At 45.1% G+C, this 16546-nt stretch overlaps 1 protein-coding gene across 2 annotated transcripts in view; it reads left to right on the forward strand.

Annotated features, from left to right (window-relative positions):
* The window catches only part of LOC126426788 (ATP-binding cassette sub-family F member 2), a 100408-nt gene that overhangs the window by 78380 nt on the left and 5482 nt on the right, over window positions 1-16546 (forward strand). For both annotated transcript variants that reach the window (XM_050088784.1, XM_050088783.1), the window contains exon 11: window positions 6689-6892. In XM_050088784.1, coding sequence (XP_049944741.1) covers window positions 6689-6892 — 204 coding nt within the window. The remainder of the gene's footprint in view (window positions 1-6688; window positions 6893-16546) is intronic.

Consider the following 16546-nt stretch of genomic DNA (forward strand, 5'->3'; position numbering starts at 1 on the left):
GAAGACGGTTCAAACCTGCGTCCAGCCATCCAGATTTATGTTTCCCATGATTTTTCTAAATTGCTGCTGGCAGATGCCAGGATGGTTTTTTTGAAATGGCACGACCAATTTTCTTCCCTATCCCTCATGCAATCTGAGCTTGTGCTCTCTCTAATGACCTCAGTGTCGAATGTTCCACAGAAAATCTCATCTTTGATAGAGCGTGCAGTATCGGAAGTTCGTTAATTTTCCTGGCATACCACAGCTGTGTGGCTGACTGGGACTCAAGCTGGAATTACACAATCCACTGGTGATGCCTAAACAACTTTAAGCTTTCGCTGAAAGATTCTGGGTTTGAGTCCCAACCGGACACAGTTGGATCTGCATGGCACGAGGTACATCTGCTGCTAGAGTACGGAAAAAATTGTGTTCGGTGCTACCTTTCAAGCAATGGTATGCTGTATGGCATGGTCAGTGAGTTGTGGACAGGTTGGAGTTGGTTGTCGCACCAAAATGATTGGAATTTGTAAATACGGTGCACAAAATTCTGCCTTTATTCCACATACCGATTGTTGGGAAGCCTCCAGGGAGATAAGAGTTACAGTGAGTGTCACTATCCTAGGAAATGGGATCTTATGGTGAACATTAAGCTACTCAAAAGGAACAGCGATGTTTCAGGCTAATCGGAATAATTGAAAGCAGAAGGCCTGAAGCTGCCTGGCATAGAGTAGAAGCAATGTGTGTGTGTGTGTGTGTGTGTGTGTGTGTGTGTGTGTGTGTGTGGGTGTGTGTGGGTGTGTGTGGGGGGTGTGGGGGGGTGTGGGGGGGGGGGGCCTACTTCCACATCTATATCTGTACTCTGGAAACAAACATGAAGTGCATGGCAGAGGTACACCACATTGTACTAGTTATTGGGGTTTCTTCCCATTCCATTTAGGTATGGAGCGCATTAAGAATGATTGAATGCCTCTGTGCATGCTGTAATTATTCTAATCTTATCTTCATATCCTCTATATGAGCGATACATAGGGTATTGTATGTTCCCAGAGTCATCATGTAAAGCAGGATCTTGAAAATTTGTTAGCTGATTTGCTTGGGATATTTTACGTTTACCTTAGTAGAGTTTGCCAGTTCAGTTCCTTCAGCACCTCTAACACTTTCCCCACAGATCAAACAAACCCGCGACCATTCGAGCTGCCCTTCTCTGTATGCGTTCAATATCTCCAATTAGTCCTACTTGATGCGAGTTCCCCATTCTAGAACTGATTGCGTGAGTGTTTTGTAAGCAATCTTTTTTGTAGACTGTGTGCACGTCCCCAGTATTATACCAATAAACTGAAGTCTACCACCCACTTTACCAGTGACTGAACCTTCGTGAGCTTCCATTTCTTATCCCTACAATGTTACATCCAGGTATTTGTAAGAGATGGCTGATTCCAATAGTGACTCATTGATACTACAGTCATAGGCCACTAAGTTTTTTTTTCATTTTGTGAAGTGCACAAATTTACATTGTTGAAAATTTAAAGCAAGTTTAGTCTGTGCACCACTTTAAAATCTTACCAAGATCTGACTGAATATTTATGCTTCTTCTTTCAGATAGTACTTCATTATAGGTAACTGCACTATCTGCAAAATACCTGAGGTTACTATTGTATACAAGGTCATTAATATACAACACGAACAGCAAGGGTCCCACCATATTTCCATGGGGCACATCCGAAGCTACTTCTACATCTGCCAATGACCCTCCATCTGAGACAACTTATTGTGTCCTCGCCACCAAACATCCTCAGTCCAGTCACAAATTTTACTTGATACCCTGTATAATATTATTTTTGACAATAAGTGTAGGTGTGGTACTGAGTCAGATGCTTTTCAGAAGTGGAGAAATACTATGTCTACCTTACTGCTTCGATCTAAGGCAGGACCGGCCATAAATTCTGCACGCGTGCGGTGCTCCTGCACATATGCAACTTCCGGGTCACAGCCTGCACGCCGGTGCCGTCGGCGTTCATGTAGTGCATGTTTCTACGCACAGATGTCGCTTTATCCACTTGCTGGGATACTCTGTACCGGCACATTCTAGTGCTCTTTCCACAGCTTGCAAGCCAACCGTGGGAAGGTATTTCGCGTATTAAAACATTTAAAATACTGTCATAGTCTATTCATTGAGACGTCTACTTTTAAGTTACCAGTTTAATCCAGTAAGACAAGTAACACAGTTAACAACCGTGGGTTTTTATTAAGGCAGCTTGACTGACGGCACGTGCATACGCGTAATGTTTCTGATCTAGTATTTAAGAAAGGGAGCAGTCAGCGACTTCCAACGAGCCTTATTCATGATTTCAAATAACATTAAACTAATGCAAGGTTTCCTATAACTAATTCTCGGTGCCCTCAGTTGCACCCACACAATTTCTGTCTCACTGACCTCTGAACAGAATGGTAACCGCAGACCTCTCGATGATCACCTGTTATTTCAATACCATTACTGCTATATCTTTCATCAGTTCCGCCTGAAATCTCCATAATAACCGACAATTAGATGAATGTTATGTTTTATCGACTTCAGCTGAGCGTACCCCTTCACACATTAAAAAAAGAACCCTAAATGTAAGTATACATTGGAACAATCGGTTTAATGACCAACTTTCCTGATACACTCCTGGAAATGGAAAAAAGAACACATTGACACCGGTGTGTCAGACCCACCATACTTGCTCCGGACACTGCGAGAGGGCTGTACAAGCAATGATCACACGCACGGCACAGCGGACACACCAGGAACCGCTGTGTTGGCCGTCGAATGGCGCTAGCTGCGCAGCATTTGTGCACCGCCGCCGACAGTGTCAGCCAGTTTGCCGTGGCATACGGAGCTCCATCGCAGTCTTTAACACTGGTAGCATGCCGCGACAGCGTGGACGTGAACCGTATGTGCAGTTGACGGACTTTGAGCGAGGGCGTATAGTGGGCATGCGGGAGGCCGGGTGAACGTACCGCCGAATTGCTCAACACGTGGGGCGTGAGGTCTCCACAGTACATCGATGTTGTCGCCAGTGGTCGGCGGAAGGTGCACGTGCCCGTCGACCTGGGACCGGACCGCAGCGACGCACGGATGCACGCCAAGACCGTAGGATCCTACGCAGTGCCGTAGGGGACCGCACCGCCACTTCCCAGCAAATTAGGGACACTGTTGCTCCTGGGGTATCGGCGAGGACCATTCGCAACCGTCTCCATGAAGCTGGGCTACGGTCGCGCACACCGTTAGGCCGTCTTCCGCTCACGCCCCAACATCGTGCAGCCCGCCTCCAGTGGTGTCGCGACAGGCGTGAATGGAGGGACGAATGGAGACGTGTCGTCTTCAGCGATGAGAGTCGCTTCTGCCTTGGTGCCAATGATGGTCGTATGCGTGTTTGGCGCCGTGCAGGTGAGCGCCACAATCAGGACTGCATACGACCGAGGCACACAGGGCCAACAACCGGCATCATGGTGTGGGGAGCGATCTCCTACACTGGCCGTACACCACTGGTGATCGTCGAGGGGACACTGAATAGTGCACGGTACATCCAAACCGTCATCGAACCCATCGTTCTACCATTCCTAGACCGGCAAGGGAACTTGCTGTTCCAACAGGACAATGCACGTCCGCATGTATCCCGTGCCACCTAACGTGCTCTAGAAGGTGTAAGTCAACTACCCTGGCCAGCAAGATCTCCGGATCTGTCCCCCATTGAGCATGTTTGGGACTGGATGAAGCGTCGTCTCACGCGGTCTGCACGTCCAGCACGAACGCTGGTCCAACTGAGGCGCCAGGTGGAAATGGCGTGGCAAGCCGTTCCACAGGACTACATCCAGCATCTCTACGATCGTCTCCATGGGAGAATAGCAGCCTGCATTGCTGCGAAAGGTGGATATACACTGTACTAGTGCCGACATTGTGCATGCTCTGTTGCCTGTGTCTATGTGCCTGTGGTTCTGTCAGTGTGATCATGTGATGTATCTGACCCCAGGAATGTGTCAATAAAGTTTCCCCTTCCTGGGACAATGAATTCACGGTGTTCTTATTTCAATTTCCAGGAGTGTAATAATGTAACATGGAGCAGAATGAGGCAATAATGCACAGTTAGTAAACAATAACTTTTAATTATGAAAGGAATAAATCGAAACACGTTTCTCATTGGTCATGAGAAATGATAATCGAGTTGATGTGTCTCACCCATTTTCTTACGGACATTTAATTTTGCTTGCCGTTCTTCACTGTTGAGTACACTACACTCGTCTTTGTGATATGTATTGTAGTGTCTTTCAATTGAAAACTTACACTGGCCGCCTATTATTCGGCGGCATAGCAAACACTGTGAGTTTTCACCAATGGCTACAAAAAAGAATTGCAGTTCCCAGTAATTTTTAAACGACTGAGAACATAGATCTCCCGTCCTTTGCTTTTCCACAGTACCTGCCTTTTCTCAGTACTTCTGTTAAGGTTTCGGTTACCATGGGTAAACGAGACTGGGTATGTTGCGCTCTTGCTTGTACCACATAAACATGGAAGTGGAGCCGCCGCCGTTCATTTAGGACACGTGTCTAATAACAGATGTCGCTGTCGCACACGTGTGCACATGTGCACCACTTCCACACGTCTGCACACTGTGCAGCGTTTGGCCGGTCCTGATCTAAGGCTTTCAGTATGCCATGTGAGAAAAGTGCGAGTTGCGTTTCACGTGCTTGATGTTTTTCAGAATCCATGCTGACAGGGGTGCTGAAGAGCGCATTTTGTTAAAGATAACTCATTACGTTTGAGGTCGCAATATGTTATAATATTATACAACAAATCAGTGTCAGAGATATTTGATGGTAGTTTTGTGGATCACTTGTACTCCCCTTCTTGTAGATGGGTGTGAGCTGTGTGTTTTTTCAAGAATTGGGCATTTATTTTTTTTATGGATCTATGATAGATTACAGTTAGAAGAGGGGATAACCCAGTCGCATATTCAGTATAGAATCTGACAGATTCCATCAGACCCTGGAGCTTTGTTCAGTTTTAACAATTTCAGATGTTTCTCAATTTCATTGACACTAATACTTACAGTGAAACCCTGCTTTTACACCTTTTCAAGGGACTTAAAAAAAAATAAAATAATGGTGTAAAACGTGCGAAAATGTAAAATGTGGGAAATACAGTTTTCAGCTGTAAAAGTTAAGTTCAGGAAATCCCGTTGCACTTTATGTATGATGTATCTACATAACAGGCATCAAAACCTGTCCGGGACTTTATTATCTAATAAAGGTTTACTATCTATCTAATAAAAACCACTGATGTAACTGGAATTTATAACTGTCTGGGAAGTGGAAATGTTCTGACTTACTTTCAAACGTCATAATCGATGTTTTTGGAAAGCCTGTATCTGTCATTCATTATTTAAATAATGAAATACTGCACTAGTTACGTATTTTTTCATGCTTAGCAGACGCTTTTGAGAAATTTTTCTGGTTGTCAAGTGCAACTATGAAAATAAGTATTTCGTTTGTTTGTGTGACATCACAAAAAATACATACATAAATACTGCACTTGACAACAAATTCTCGAAACACATTTTGCTCAGCATTAGTACAGTACGAAACAGGCACTGTGTTTACACTAAAAACATTGAGCAACACAAAGTGAACGACTGTGTCAACTAGCGCTCCACGTGGCCATACGCCGAGACACGCGAAATATGGTTCGACAAAGATGTCAAGATGATCAGAACAATCACAAAACTGCATTTGCGCAGTAGAGACAGTATGGAAATGGTTATGATTGGTCATGATATCTCCATTCGAACGAACCTAGTTACTCCCATTGGCCACCATGCCACATAGAGCTAGGTGGCAACGGGAGATACGGCAGCAATTGTTAAAACTTTTACTCGTTTAGCCATTCAAATCCATTGAATAGAGTGCCTTGGTGTCAAAAAACTTCACTTAATATTTGTAAACACTACTGGACAGCCAACATTACGCCAGCATCATATTTTCTCCACAAACATTTTTTCGTAATGTGTAAATCGTGGGAAAATTATAAGTATGTTGACGCAAAATCAGGTGTACAATAACATTGTGGGCATAGGGAATTTGACGGGACCGACAAAAGTCTTAAACGGTGGGAAAACATTAATTCCGGTAATTTAAAAGCGGGGTTATACTGTATTTCATTCATGTTTTCAGTGGTACGAGTATTAAATTGGGGCAGTTCTACTCGGTTTATCTTAGTAAAAGAGCATTAGAAAGTGGAGTTAAAGTGTTTGCTTTGCTTCACTGACCTCAGTTAGAAGCTGCAGTTTGCCAACAGATGGGAGAGTAGTCATGCGGTCCTCCTCCTGCACCTCCCAATCGGTCAGTGAAGGAATGCTGGACTGTGCTGCATCCATGTACAGAATTCATACTACCATCGGACTACGGTCTGCCAGTGTGGGACTCGTTTAGCCGGTGGTTGTACAAAAAGATTGGGTACAAAAAGTGGAATATGAAATGAAACAAAAGGTATTAAAAATGACTAAAATACAGGGGTGCACATTGACGATGACAAATAGCGTGAGACATAATGCCGTTTCCTCCTTTACACTGTTAAGAGTATACAACTTTTTCAGAGTGCTGTAGCCAGTAGTATGTGCTTTGGGCTCTGCAGTGTAGTAGAGGCTATCACTGGTGGGGTGTCTGTCGGCAGGTGTGCCCCATCCGGCAGCTGTCAGACGGGCAGCGGTGCCGTGTGGTGTTCGCATTCCTGGCATGGCAGGCGCCGCACCTGCTTCTACTGGATGAGCCGACGAACCACCTCGACATGGAGACCATCGACGCACTCGCGGATGCCATCAACGATTTCGAGGGCGGCATGGTGCTGGTCAGCCACGACTTCAGACTCATCTCGCAGGTCAGTTCTTGCCCCACTTCCACCATCCTATCTGTCCTGCTTGTCACCTGAATGTGTAAAAATATGCTGTGGGTTGTTAATGTTGTTAAACTGTAAAATGCTATTATCCTTTCTGATATTAATGTGTACTGTACATTTGAGAGTGGTATTGTGCAACACACTTACTAATAATTTTCCCCCATAGTAACTCTGTATTTACTATTTAAATTTATGAAAATCAGTGTATTTTGTCTTACACTTTTTCTCAAAATTGCATAATTTTTTGATAGGAATTCTTCATAAATCTGTCATAAGTAGAGAAGACAATACTGTTTTAGAAGTTTTGGATGGTGTGGCATACTTGAAAAATACAGGCATGTGGAACACCAGTAGACATTTCTCACACTCAAACTGTATATTGCTTTTCTCCTCCTCCGCTTTGCACACTTCACAATTTCTGGAGGGTGTTTTCTTGATGGGGTTGGGAGGATAAACCTAACAAATCCTGAAAACAGTTGCTTACTAACTCACAAAATATCGAAAGAAATAGTGTGTTATGCACCACTAAATAGATAGGTGTCTTATTTTTCCAATGGTATAGAACATGTCCTCTGCCGCTCGTGGTCTAACAGTAGCGTTCTCGCTTGCCGAGCATGGGGTCCTGGGTTTGAGTTCCGGCGGCGTCAGGGCTTTCCACATCCCCCGAGATGACTGGGTGTTGTGGTGGCGTTTCCATCATCATTCATCCCCATTATGGTCAGAGGAAGGCAACAGCAAACCACCTCCATTAAGACCTTGTCTAGTAAGGCGGTGTGCATCTCCCGCATCATTCCCCTACGCTCTGTCAAGAAGTATGGGACTTCATTTCCATATAACATGTCATGCCATCTGTTAACAGAGAAGAAATATTAAGAAGAAACTAAGACTGCTCAGCCCATCACACAGCCGGCAGTGTAATAACAAACCTGAAACTTCTGTCTGTGAGCCGGCTGTTTAAGCCAATGGGCGAGTAGGCAGAACATCTGCCCACACCTTAAATTAACCATGCCAAATCCATTCATAACCGTGGCAACGCTGTGCCACTGCAGGACAAAGACACAGGAAAAAGAAGAGGAGAAACACTGAGATGTTTGTTTTAATGCTTCATGTGTTCTGCATAGTCTGCCCCACTTCAGTAAAATGCACAGAACATTAATGCAGCCATGTCAGACATTCAGAAAAGTTTTTCTTTGGGATGATGATCAACTCGCTTGTCACTTTGGCTGGAATATCAATTGTCATCAAAGCATTTTGCCCCTTTGTGCATATTTCTGCACTGTGCTTCCCCCCCTCCCTCCTTTTTTAGCATCATACTGGTAAGTCTCATCACCTGCGATGATTTTGCACCCCCGCCCCCCAAGAAACGAATTGTCCGTTTTTTTTCCTGCATTTTAGTCTAACTGCACCACTGTTTTTATTTGGTAGTCAAGGTGCGCCAGACAAATTTTCCACACACTTCTCCATTCGTCAAAATGTTCTGGAGAATGTATTGAATACTTCGACTTAGAGATGTTGCATTAGTTAATTACGTTGTTAAACAATGCTGCAACTATTTGAAATTGTGGCTTTCTCTATACAGTTCAGTATCATGGCCTCCAAAAGGAAACCCATTATGCAAGATGTAAAGCAGAAACCCAAAATTTTGAATAAATTGAACTGACCTTCACAGAAAGCCATTGTTGCTGACTAACTATTATTTATGACATAAAAAAAAGGACGATGATCGACTGTGCAGGAAATGAGTTGGGGGAAAATGGAAGGTCATGTGAAAGTGAGAATGAAGAACTGAATCTGTCTGTTTATATGAGGCTCATACAACACAGTAAAGGAATTGCAGTCAGTGGTCCAATAATTAAACAAAACGCAGTTGCATTTAATAAGCATCTTGGCAAGAGTAACTTGCTTGCAGCACATGAGGGTTGGCTATCGCACTGGAAAAAGACACAGCATTTGACTGCAGACACTTGTCAGAAGATAATGCTGAAAGATGCAGAAGAGCTTGTAAAGGAGGGAAACGCGAGGTTGGAATATCTCCACTGAAGGAAAAGATAGATTGCTACATTCAGTAAAGATGACACAATTAAGACACGTGCATAAAGCTTCTGGCCACAACTGTAATCAGAAGAAAGAACACACACACACACACACACACACACACACACACCATTCATTCACACAAGCAAGCACACCTCATGCTCACACTGGAATTGTCGTGTTTGTGATGTGTGCTTCCCTGTGTGAATGAAAGGTGTGAGTTTCTCTCTTCCTTACAAAGGTGTGACTGAGAGCTTTGTGTAAGTGCCTTTTAATTGTTCCTTTCTGCGGCTTAATGTGTCATCTTTACGGTAAATAGCAATCTATCATTTCCCACATTGTTAGTTTGTAAAGAAGATAAGAGGTAATGGAGGACGATGATGCTTTGTACAATGCTGATGAAGTCTGACTCTTGTAAAAGATGCTTCTTTCAAAAATATTAGCTGCCAAGAATGAGAAGGAAAACAACAGAAACACGTGATATTAATGGCATGTTGTAATGCAAATGGGAGTAATAAACTGCTGCTCATGGTTAATGGGAAATACCAACATCCTCATTGTTTTCAACACAGAAACATAAATACACTATCATTGCAATATTGTGCTCAGAAGAAAGTGAGAATCGGCAGAGAAATATCCTCTTCGTGGCTCTGTGAGATATTTGGACCCACTCTGAAAGGAATTAAAGAAGAAAAAGCTTCAACTGAAAGCTGTCATTGTAATTAATATTGCTCCGAATCATTCTTTTGATGTGATCTAAAGTCCGTTGTTATGAAAGTATTCTTTCTTCCACTCAGTGTGAAAACTGTGACTTGGCCCATAAATCAGGGAATTTTGGAATCAATTAAATGTTATTATTGATGTGAACGTGTCTCCTTGGTGAATGAATGTGAAAAAGGTTGTATTGGTGCTATGTTGAAGGTGTGGAAAGCAGTTAAGTGACATTTTCCAAATAGCAGAAGATTGAGATAAAGGGGAGAACGGTACCATGAAAAGGAGCTGGAGAAAAGTGTGGCCATACATTGTTGAAGAGCTGTAGTCAGTACTGATCAGTAATGATGAGCCAGTCAATTCGAAATAAATTGCTGCCAGTTAGTACATTGACATCTTCAGAATCTTCCAGGAGGAGAAATTGATGAGGATGATGTTGGTAACTGTCTGAATAAGGAACACCGTGAGAGAGAGCAAACTTTTAACAGGTGAAGAAATAATCAAAAGCATGCAGTAAAGTAATGGTGAAAGCAATGAAGAAGAGGACATAGGAAGAAAGAGAATGGAGCCTTCTCAGGTTGAAGGTGCTGAAGCTGCAGTCTTCCTGGAGAGAATTATGTAGCTATCAGATACATGACGGAAAGTCATCGAGTAGAACAGAAGTGATTTCTGGCTTTCCCCAGTGTAGTATTATAGGTTCCCTGCTGTTCCTTATCTAGATAAACGATTTAGGAGACAATGTGAGCAGCCATCTTAAGTTGTTTATGCAGATGATGCTGACATTTGTCAACAGTAAAGTCATCAGAAGATCAAAACAAATTGCAAAACAATAGGATATCTGTATGGTGCGAAAATTGGCAATTTGCCTTAAATAATGAAGTGTGAGGTCATCTACATAAGCACTAAGAGCAATCCATTAAACTTCTGTTATACAATAAATCAATAATGTCCAATAGCTGTAAATTCAGCCAAATACCTAGGAATTACTATTGTGAAAAATGTAAATTGGAAAGAATAGATAGAAAATGTGGGGATGGTGAATCAGACTGCATTTTATTGGCAGAGCATTAGAAGATGCTGAAGCAATGATCTAATACCTCTTAATCGAGGAGGGTTTGGACGAGGTGGACTGTGGGTGGCTTACAACCTTTGTTTGGCAGCGTGCAAAAACTGCTCCAATGGTGTGCTTGGTGGCGAAGGAGTTTCAAAATGCCCAGGGGTAGAATAGTAATAAATCAGCCTGGTAGTCCTGGCACAAACTGCACTTCCCCTGTATCCAAATTGCTGATACCAGAGGACGAACTGGGCATCTGGCAACTGCCTTTGTACTCCTATAGTCTATAGAATCACCTCAATGCTGCAGCTTGGGTAACAATGCAGTAGCACTCCTCTTACTAAATGGGCTGCCACAAGACGACGACGACGACGACGACGAGGCTGTCTTTAAGTTTTCCCCCCAGCTGAAGTGACCATCAAGGGTGTTGTGGGGCTGGCTTCCGGTCTGTGCAAAGCGTTATCTGCTGCTACAGATGGAGGCAAGGGAAAGAATTGACACAATGCAACAGGTGTACCCAAGTGACTGCCTACCCTAGGCTTGTCTGTCATTTTTCTTTCTTTTTCTTTTGTTACTGCTGTGGGATCCTTATCAAATAGGATTAATATAGTACATTGACAAAGGTCAAAGAAGGGCAGCATGTTTTGTAGTATCAAGAAATAGGGGAGAGTATGTCACGGACATAAGAGAGTTGCAGTATACATCATTAAAACAGTCATTTTTCATTGTGATGGGATCTTCTCATGGAATAATAGTCACCAACTTTCTCCTCCGAATGTGAAAATATTTTGTTGATGCTGACCTACATATGGAGAAATGATAGACATGATAAAATAAGATCTTGCACGGAAAGATGTTTGTTTCTTCCGCTGTTAGAGAATGAAACAATAGAGAATTTGTGTTAAGTTGGTTCAATGAGCCCTTCTTCAGGCACTTAAGTGTGATTTGCGGAGTAGTCATGTAGAGCCAGATATAGCACCAATGTAAAGTTTGTAAAACAGACGCGTGATAAGCATGCTGCTGTCGGGTATCATCATTGCAACAACTAAGTAATTGTGATATTTTTCATAATGAGTGAACCTATTGCATATGTACATGTTCAGAGGCTTAAGTTTTCTATGAAAGTAACTGTACCTTTAAATTCAGTAAATTGTAGTCCATATGTTTTTAAACTAAATTTCAGATATTCTCAATAATTTCGCACCCATTATGTGCAAGGAATGGCCGGATTAGTGAGAATCTGCTATACATCTTTTAATAGCATTTAGTACCTTGTTAAAAAAGAATCCTATGGCATTGAAGACAGTAATATTTATGGTAGTCTATGTGATGTACTCGGCTTTAGTTGAAATTTGTTTGTTTGTTGTGTCACACAATGCAATTGCTAAGTAATTAAATGTTTTAATTATTTCAGGTCGTATTGAGATCTTGCGTTTATTTAGAACCTTTAGATTTCATTATTGCTACATGTAATGATACCAGCTTGCCAATTAGCTTTCCAGCAACACTATGGCAATGGTCTTTACGAGGACAACTGGAGAGGTCTAGGGAAAGGGGTAGATTTCGGGAAAGTTACCAGGAACCACGGGACAACGGAGACTCGCCATATGGGATGAGAAGGAAAGACTGATTGTCTTTCCTTCTCATCCTGTACAGTAAGTTTCCCTTGACCTGTGGTTCTGGGTGACTTTCCCGAAATCTACCCCTTTTCCTAGACATTTCCAGTCCTTTTCCTTCACCCTTCTTCCTTCCCCTTCAACCCTTCTGCCTGAAGGAGGAGCCACTGGCTCCGCAAGTTTGCCAGTTACAACAGTCTTTTTGCCACTGTTTGATGAGTAGATTTTTTATGTATCCAATTAAATAATTTATATCTAAAAACAGAGATGATGTGACTTACCATATGAAAGCGCTGGCAGGTCGATAGACACACAAACAAACACAATCATACACACAAAATTCTAGCTTTCGCAACCAACGGTTGCTTCATCAGGAAAGAGGGAAGGACAGGGAAAGACGAAAGGATGTGGGTTTTAAGGGAGAGGGTAAGGAGTCATTCCAGTCCCGGGAGTGGAAAGACTAACCTTAGGAGGAAAAAAGGAAAGGTATACACTCGCGCACACACCCATATCCCCCCCCCAGGGGATCCACAACTCTTTTGTGGATACGTGCGTAGCGAGCACGGGGCCCCGAGCTAATGTGCCCTTCCTTCCTTTCCGGGCTGCATACCTTCCCTTTCCGCGTCCTTCCCCATCCCCTGTCTTCACCCCCCCCCTCACCTCTGGCTCTTTCCTTCACTTTCTCCCCCTCTGGGAGTATGGTTTGCGCCTACGTCCGGAGACGGACGCTTGTCAATGTACCGCATTCTTCTTCTTCCTTGCTTGTATGTCTTCTTCCTTCCTTTGTCCTTCTCCTTTCCTTACCTCTTCTCTTTACCCTTTTCTCCGCTGCGGCGTTTGAGACCCCCTCTTCTTTCCTTTCCCTTTCTCTTTCTTCCTCCCTGTGCGTGTCTGAAGGCCGACCCACGCACTTCCATGCGTAGCCGGTGACGGGGTAACGCGTAATTCCCCGCCCCGGGTAGACAGGTAGGACACGTACGTACCCCCTGGTAACGGCCAGGCCCAGGGAGGGGTGATTACCCGAGCTGATACCTTCCGAAAGTGCCGATTGGTCCCTCCGTCCGTTTGTCGGGAGGTGTGACCTGAGGTGTGAACAATCACCTAAGGCGGGTGTGCCCTCGGTGAGGGCCCCCACAAGGGAGGAGCGCGCCATCGGAGACGCCGGTAATCATGGGGGATTCTTCCGCAATGGTTTCCTCACCTTCCACTATGTCTGCTCACAAACGTAAGTTCACTGAGTCTCAGCCACAGACTGTTCTTCCATCGTTGCCACAGTTCCTTGTTGTTTCTCGGTCTGACGAAGGTCACGACTTTTCCACGGTCAACCCTTTCATTATACAGAAAGGTGTCGACGCAATTGCGGGTCCTGTAAAGTCTTGTTCCAGATTACGGAACGGCACCCTGTTGTTAGAAACACACAGTGCCCTCCAGGCTCAAAAATTGCTGCGTACTTCTCTGCTCCACACCTTCCCTGTCCGGGTGGAACCGCACCGTACCTTAAATTCCTCGCGTGGAGTCGTTTATACGCGCTCCCTCGATGGATTGTCTGACGAAGAAATTCAGCATTACCTGTCTGACCAGGGCGTCACAGCTGTTCATCGGGTTATGAAAAGGGTTGATTCGAACATCATTCCAACCCGCACTGTCTTCTTGACATTTGACAAAGTTCAACTCCCATCAAAAATCAAAGCAGGCTATGAGATAATTTCCGTTCGCCCTTATGTCCCAAACCCTACGCGTTGCTATCGATGTCAGCGGTTCAATCATACCAGCCAGTCCTGTTCCAATCCGGCCAAATGTGTTACTTGTGGCAAGGATGCCCATGAGGGTGCTTGTCCACCTCCATCCCCTCGCTGCATCAACTGTATGGGTGACCACGCTGCCTCTTCTCGAGATTGCCCCGTTTTTAAGGATGAAAAGCTCATCCAGGAAATAAGAGTGAAGGAAAAGGTGTCGACCTTTGCTGCTCGAAAGTTACTCGCCAGTCGACAGCCCACCGTGCCTCAGAAAGGTAAATACAGCGCTGTCCTTGCTTCTCCTCGACCAACAAAGGAGGCGGCCACGCAGACTTGCGACTTCACCTTTAGTACCACGGTCGTCAGATCGGCCAGCGCAAAGATCGCCCGTTCAACCTCACCCCTTTCGCCTGCCCACTCTATGGCTCACCCTTCGTCGGGTTCTGTTAAATCTCGAGCCCAAAAGTCAGACGCCAAGTCTTCGAAAAAGGAGCATTCTCGTGAAGAGTTTTTACGTACCGCAACTTCACAACCATCGGTTCCTCCTTCATCTAAACATCATACTTCTAAGAAGGCTACGAAGAAACACAGTTCCTCTCCTTCTCCGCCAAGGCGTGTCCCATCTACAGCACCACCTGGCGGAAATCGCCCTCGGCCATCTTCTGTGTCGCCGAGGCGCACTGCTGGTGGCCGGTCAACTGGCCGATCGTTGGTGGCAGGAGCTGCTCCTGACCAACCTATGGATCAGGATCTTCTGCCTTCGACTGAATGCAATTCCATGCTGTCGGTCGCAAGCTCTGAGCAGTCGTTGAGTTGACAGCACCCTTGGTCACGTTCCTCCATTTTCTGTTCACCCTATGTCCATTATCCACTGGAATATCCGCGGCATTCGCGCCAATCGGGAGGAATTGTCGATCCTCTTACGATCCTACTCGCCGGTCATCTTCTGTCTTCAGGAAACAAAGCTGCGTCCCCATGACCGCTTTGTTCTCCCTCATTTTCAGTCCGTCCGATATGACCTCCCCTCTGTTGAAGGCACTCCAGCCCATGGAGGACTCATGATTCTGCTCCATGATACTCTCCATTATCACCCAATCCCCTTAAACACTTCCTTCCAAGCTGTCGCCGTCCGTCTTTCCCTTTCTGGATACACGTTCTCTCTTTGTACGGTATACATTCCATCGTCTACACCAATGGCACGAGCTGATCTCCTTCATCTTCTTGATCAGCTTCCACCCCCCTATTTGCTGGTTGGGGACTTCAATGCCCACCACCCGCTTTGGGGATCTCCACATCCTTGTCCACGTGGCTCACTATTGCTAGACGTCTTCCACCAAGCGGATCTAGTCTGCCTCAACACTGGGGTCCCCACATTTTTGTCTGCCTCCACGGCAAATTTATCTCATTTGGACCTTGCGGTCGGTACTGTTCAGCTAGCTCGGCGCTTCGAATGGTTCGCCCTTGATGATACACACTCGAGTGACCACTTTCCATGTGTTCTTCGACTGCAGCCTCAACTGCCATATATGCGCCCGCGACGCTGGAAGTTTGCCCAAGCCGATTGGACACTTTTTTCGTCTCTAGCGACATTCGATGACCGTCGCTTTCCCAGCGTCGACGATGAGGTCACACATTTTACCGACGTTATTCTCACAGCTGCGGAACGTTCAATACCACGCACCTCCGAATTGCCCCGGCGCCCTCCAGTTCCTTGGTGGAACGAGGCATGCCGTGACGCAATACGTGAGCGGCGACGTGCTCTTCGCATTTTCCGTCACCATCCAACTTTGGCCAACTGTATCCGATATAAGCAGCTCCGTGCGCGATGCCGTCGCGTCATCCGCGATAGCAAGAAGGCAAGCTGGAAATACTTTATTAGCTCATTTAACACCTTCACTCCCTCCTCGGAAGTTTGGAGTCGGCTTCGACGGTTCTCAGGCGCGCCTAGTTTCTCCCCGGTCTCTGGGCTCACTGTCGCGCATGATACCTTAGTGGACCCCGTCGCAATTTCTAACTCATTGGGTCAGCACTTTGCTGAGATTTCGAGCTCTTCAAATTACCCGCCAGCGTTTCTCCCGAAGAAACGTGCAGCGGAAGTGCGACATCTTGCTTTCTCCTCTCACAATCGCGAAAGCTACAATACTGTTTTCTCCATGCGCGAACTCCAACATGCACTCTCTTCTTCTCGCTCCTCCGCCCCAGGACCGGATGGTATCCATGTCCAAATGTTGCTGCATTTATCAACCCATAGCCTGCGTTACCTCCTTCGCCTTTATAATCGAATTTGGACCGACAGTACCTTTCCCAGGCGATGGCGGGAAGCTATTGTCGTTCCCGTTCCGAAACCTGGAAAGGACAAACATCTCCCCTCTAGCTATCGCCCCATTTCTCTCACGAGTAGTGTCTGTAAGGTTTTGGAGCGTATGGTGAATTACCGTTTAGCTTGGTGGCTGGAGTCCCGCAGTCTTTTAACACCAGCCCAATG

Source organism: Schistocerca serialis, chromosome 11, assembly GCF_023864345.2.
Source record: "Schistocerca serialis cubense isolate TAMUIC-IGC-003099 chromosome 11, iqSchSeri2.2, whole genome shotgun sequence".
NCBI classification, from domain to species: Eukaryota; Metazoa; Arthropoda; class Insecta; order Orthoptera; family Acrididae; genus Schistocerca; species Schistocerca serialis.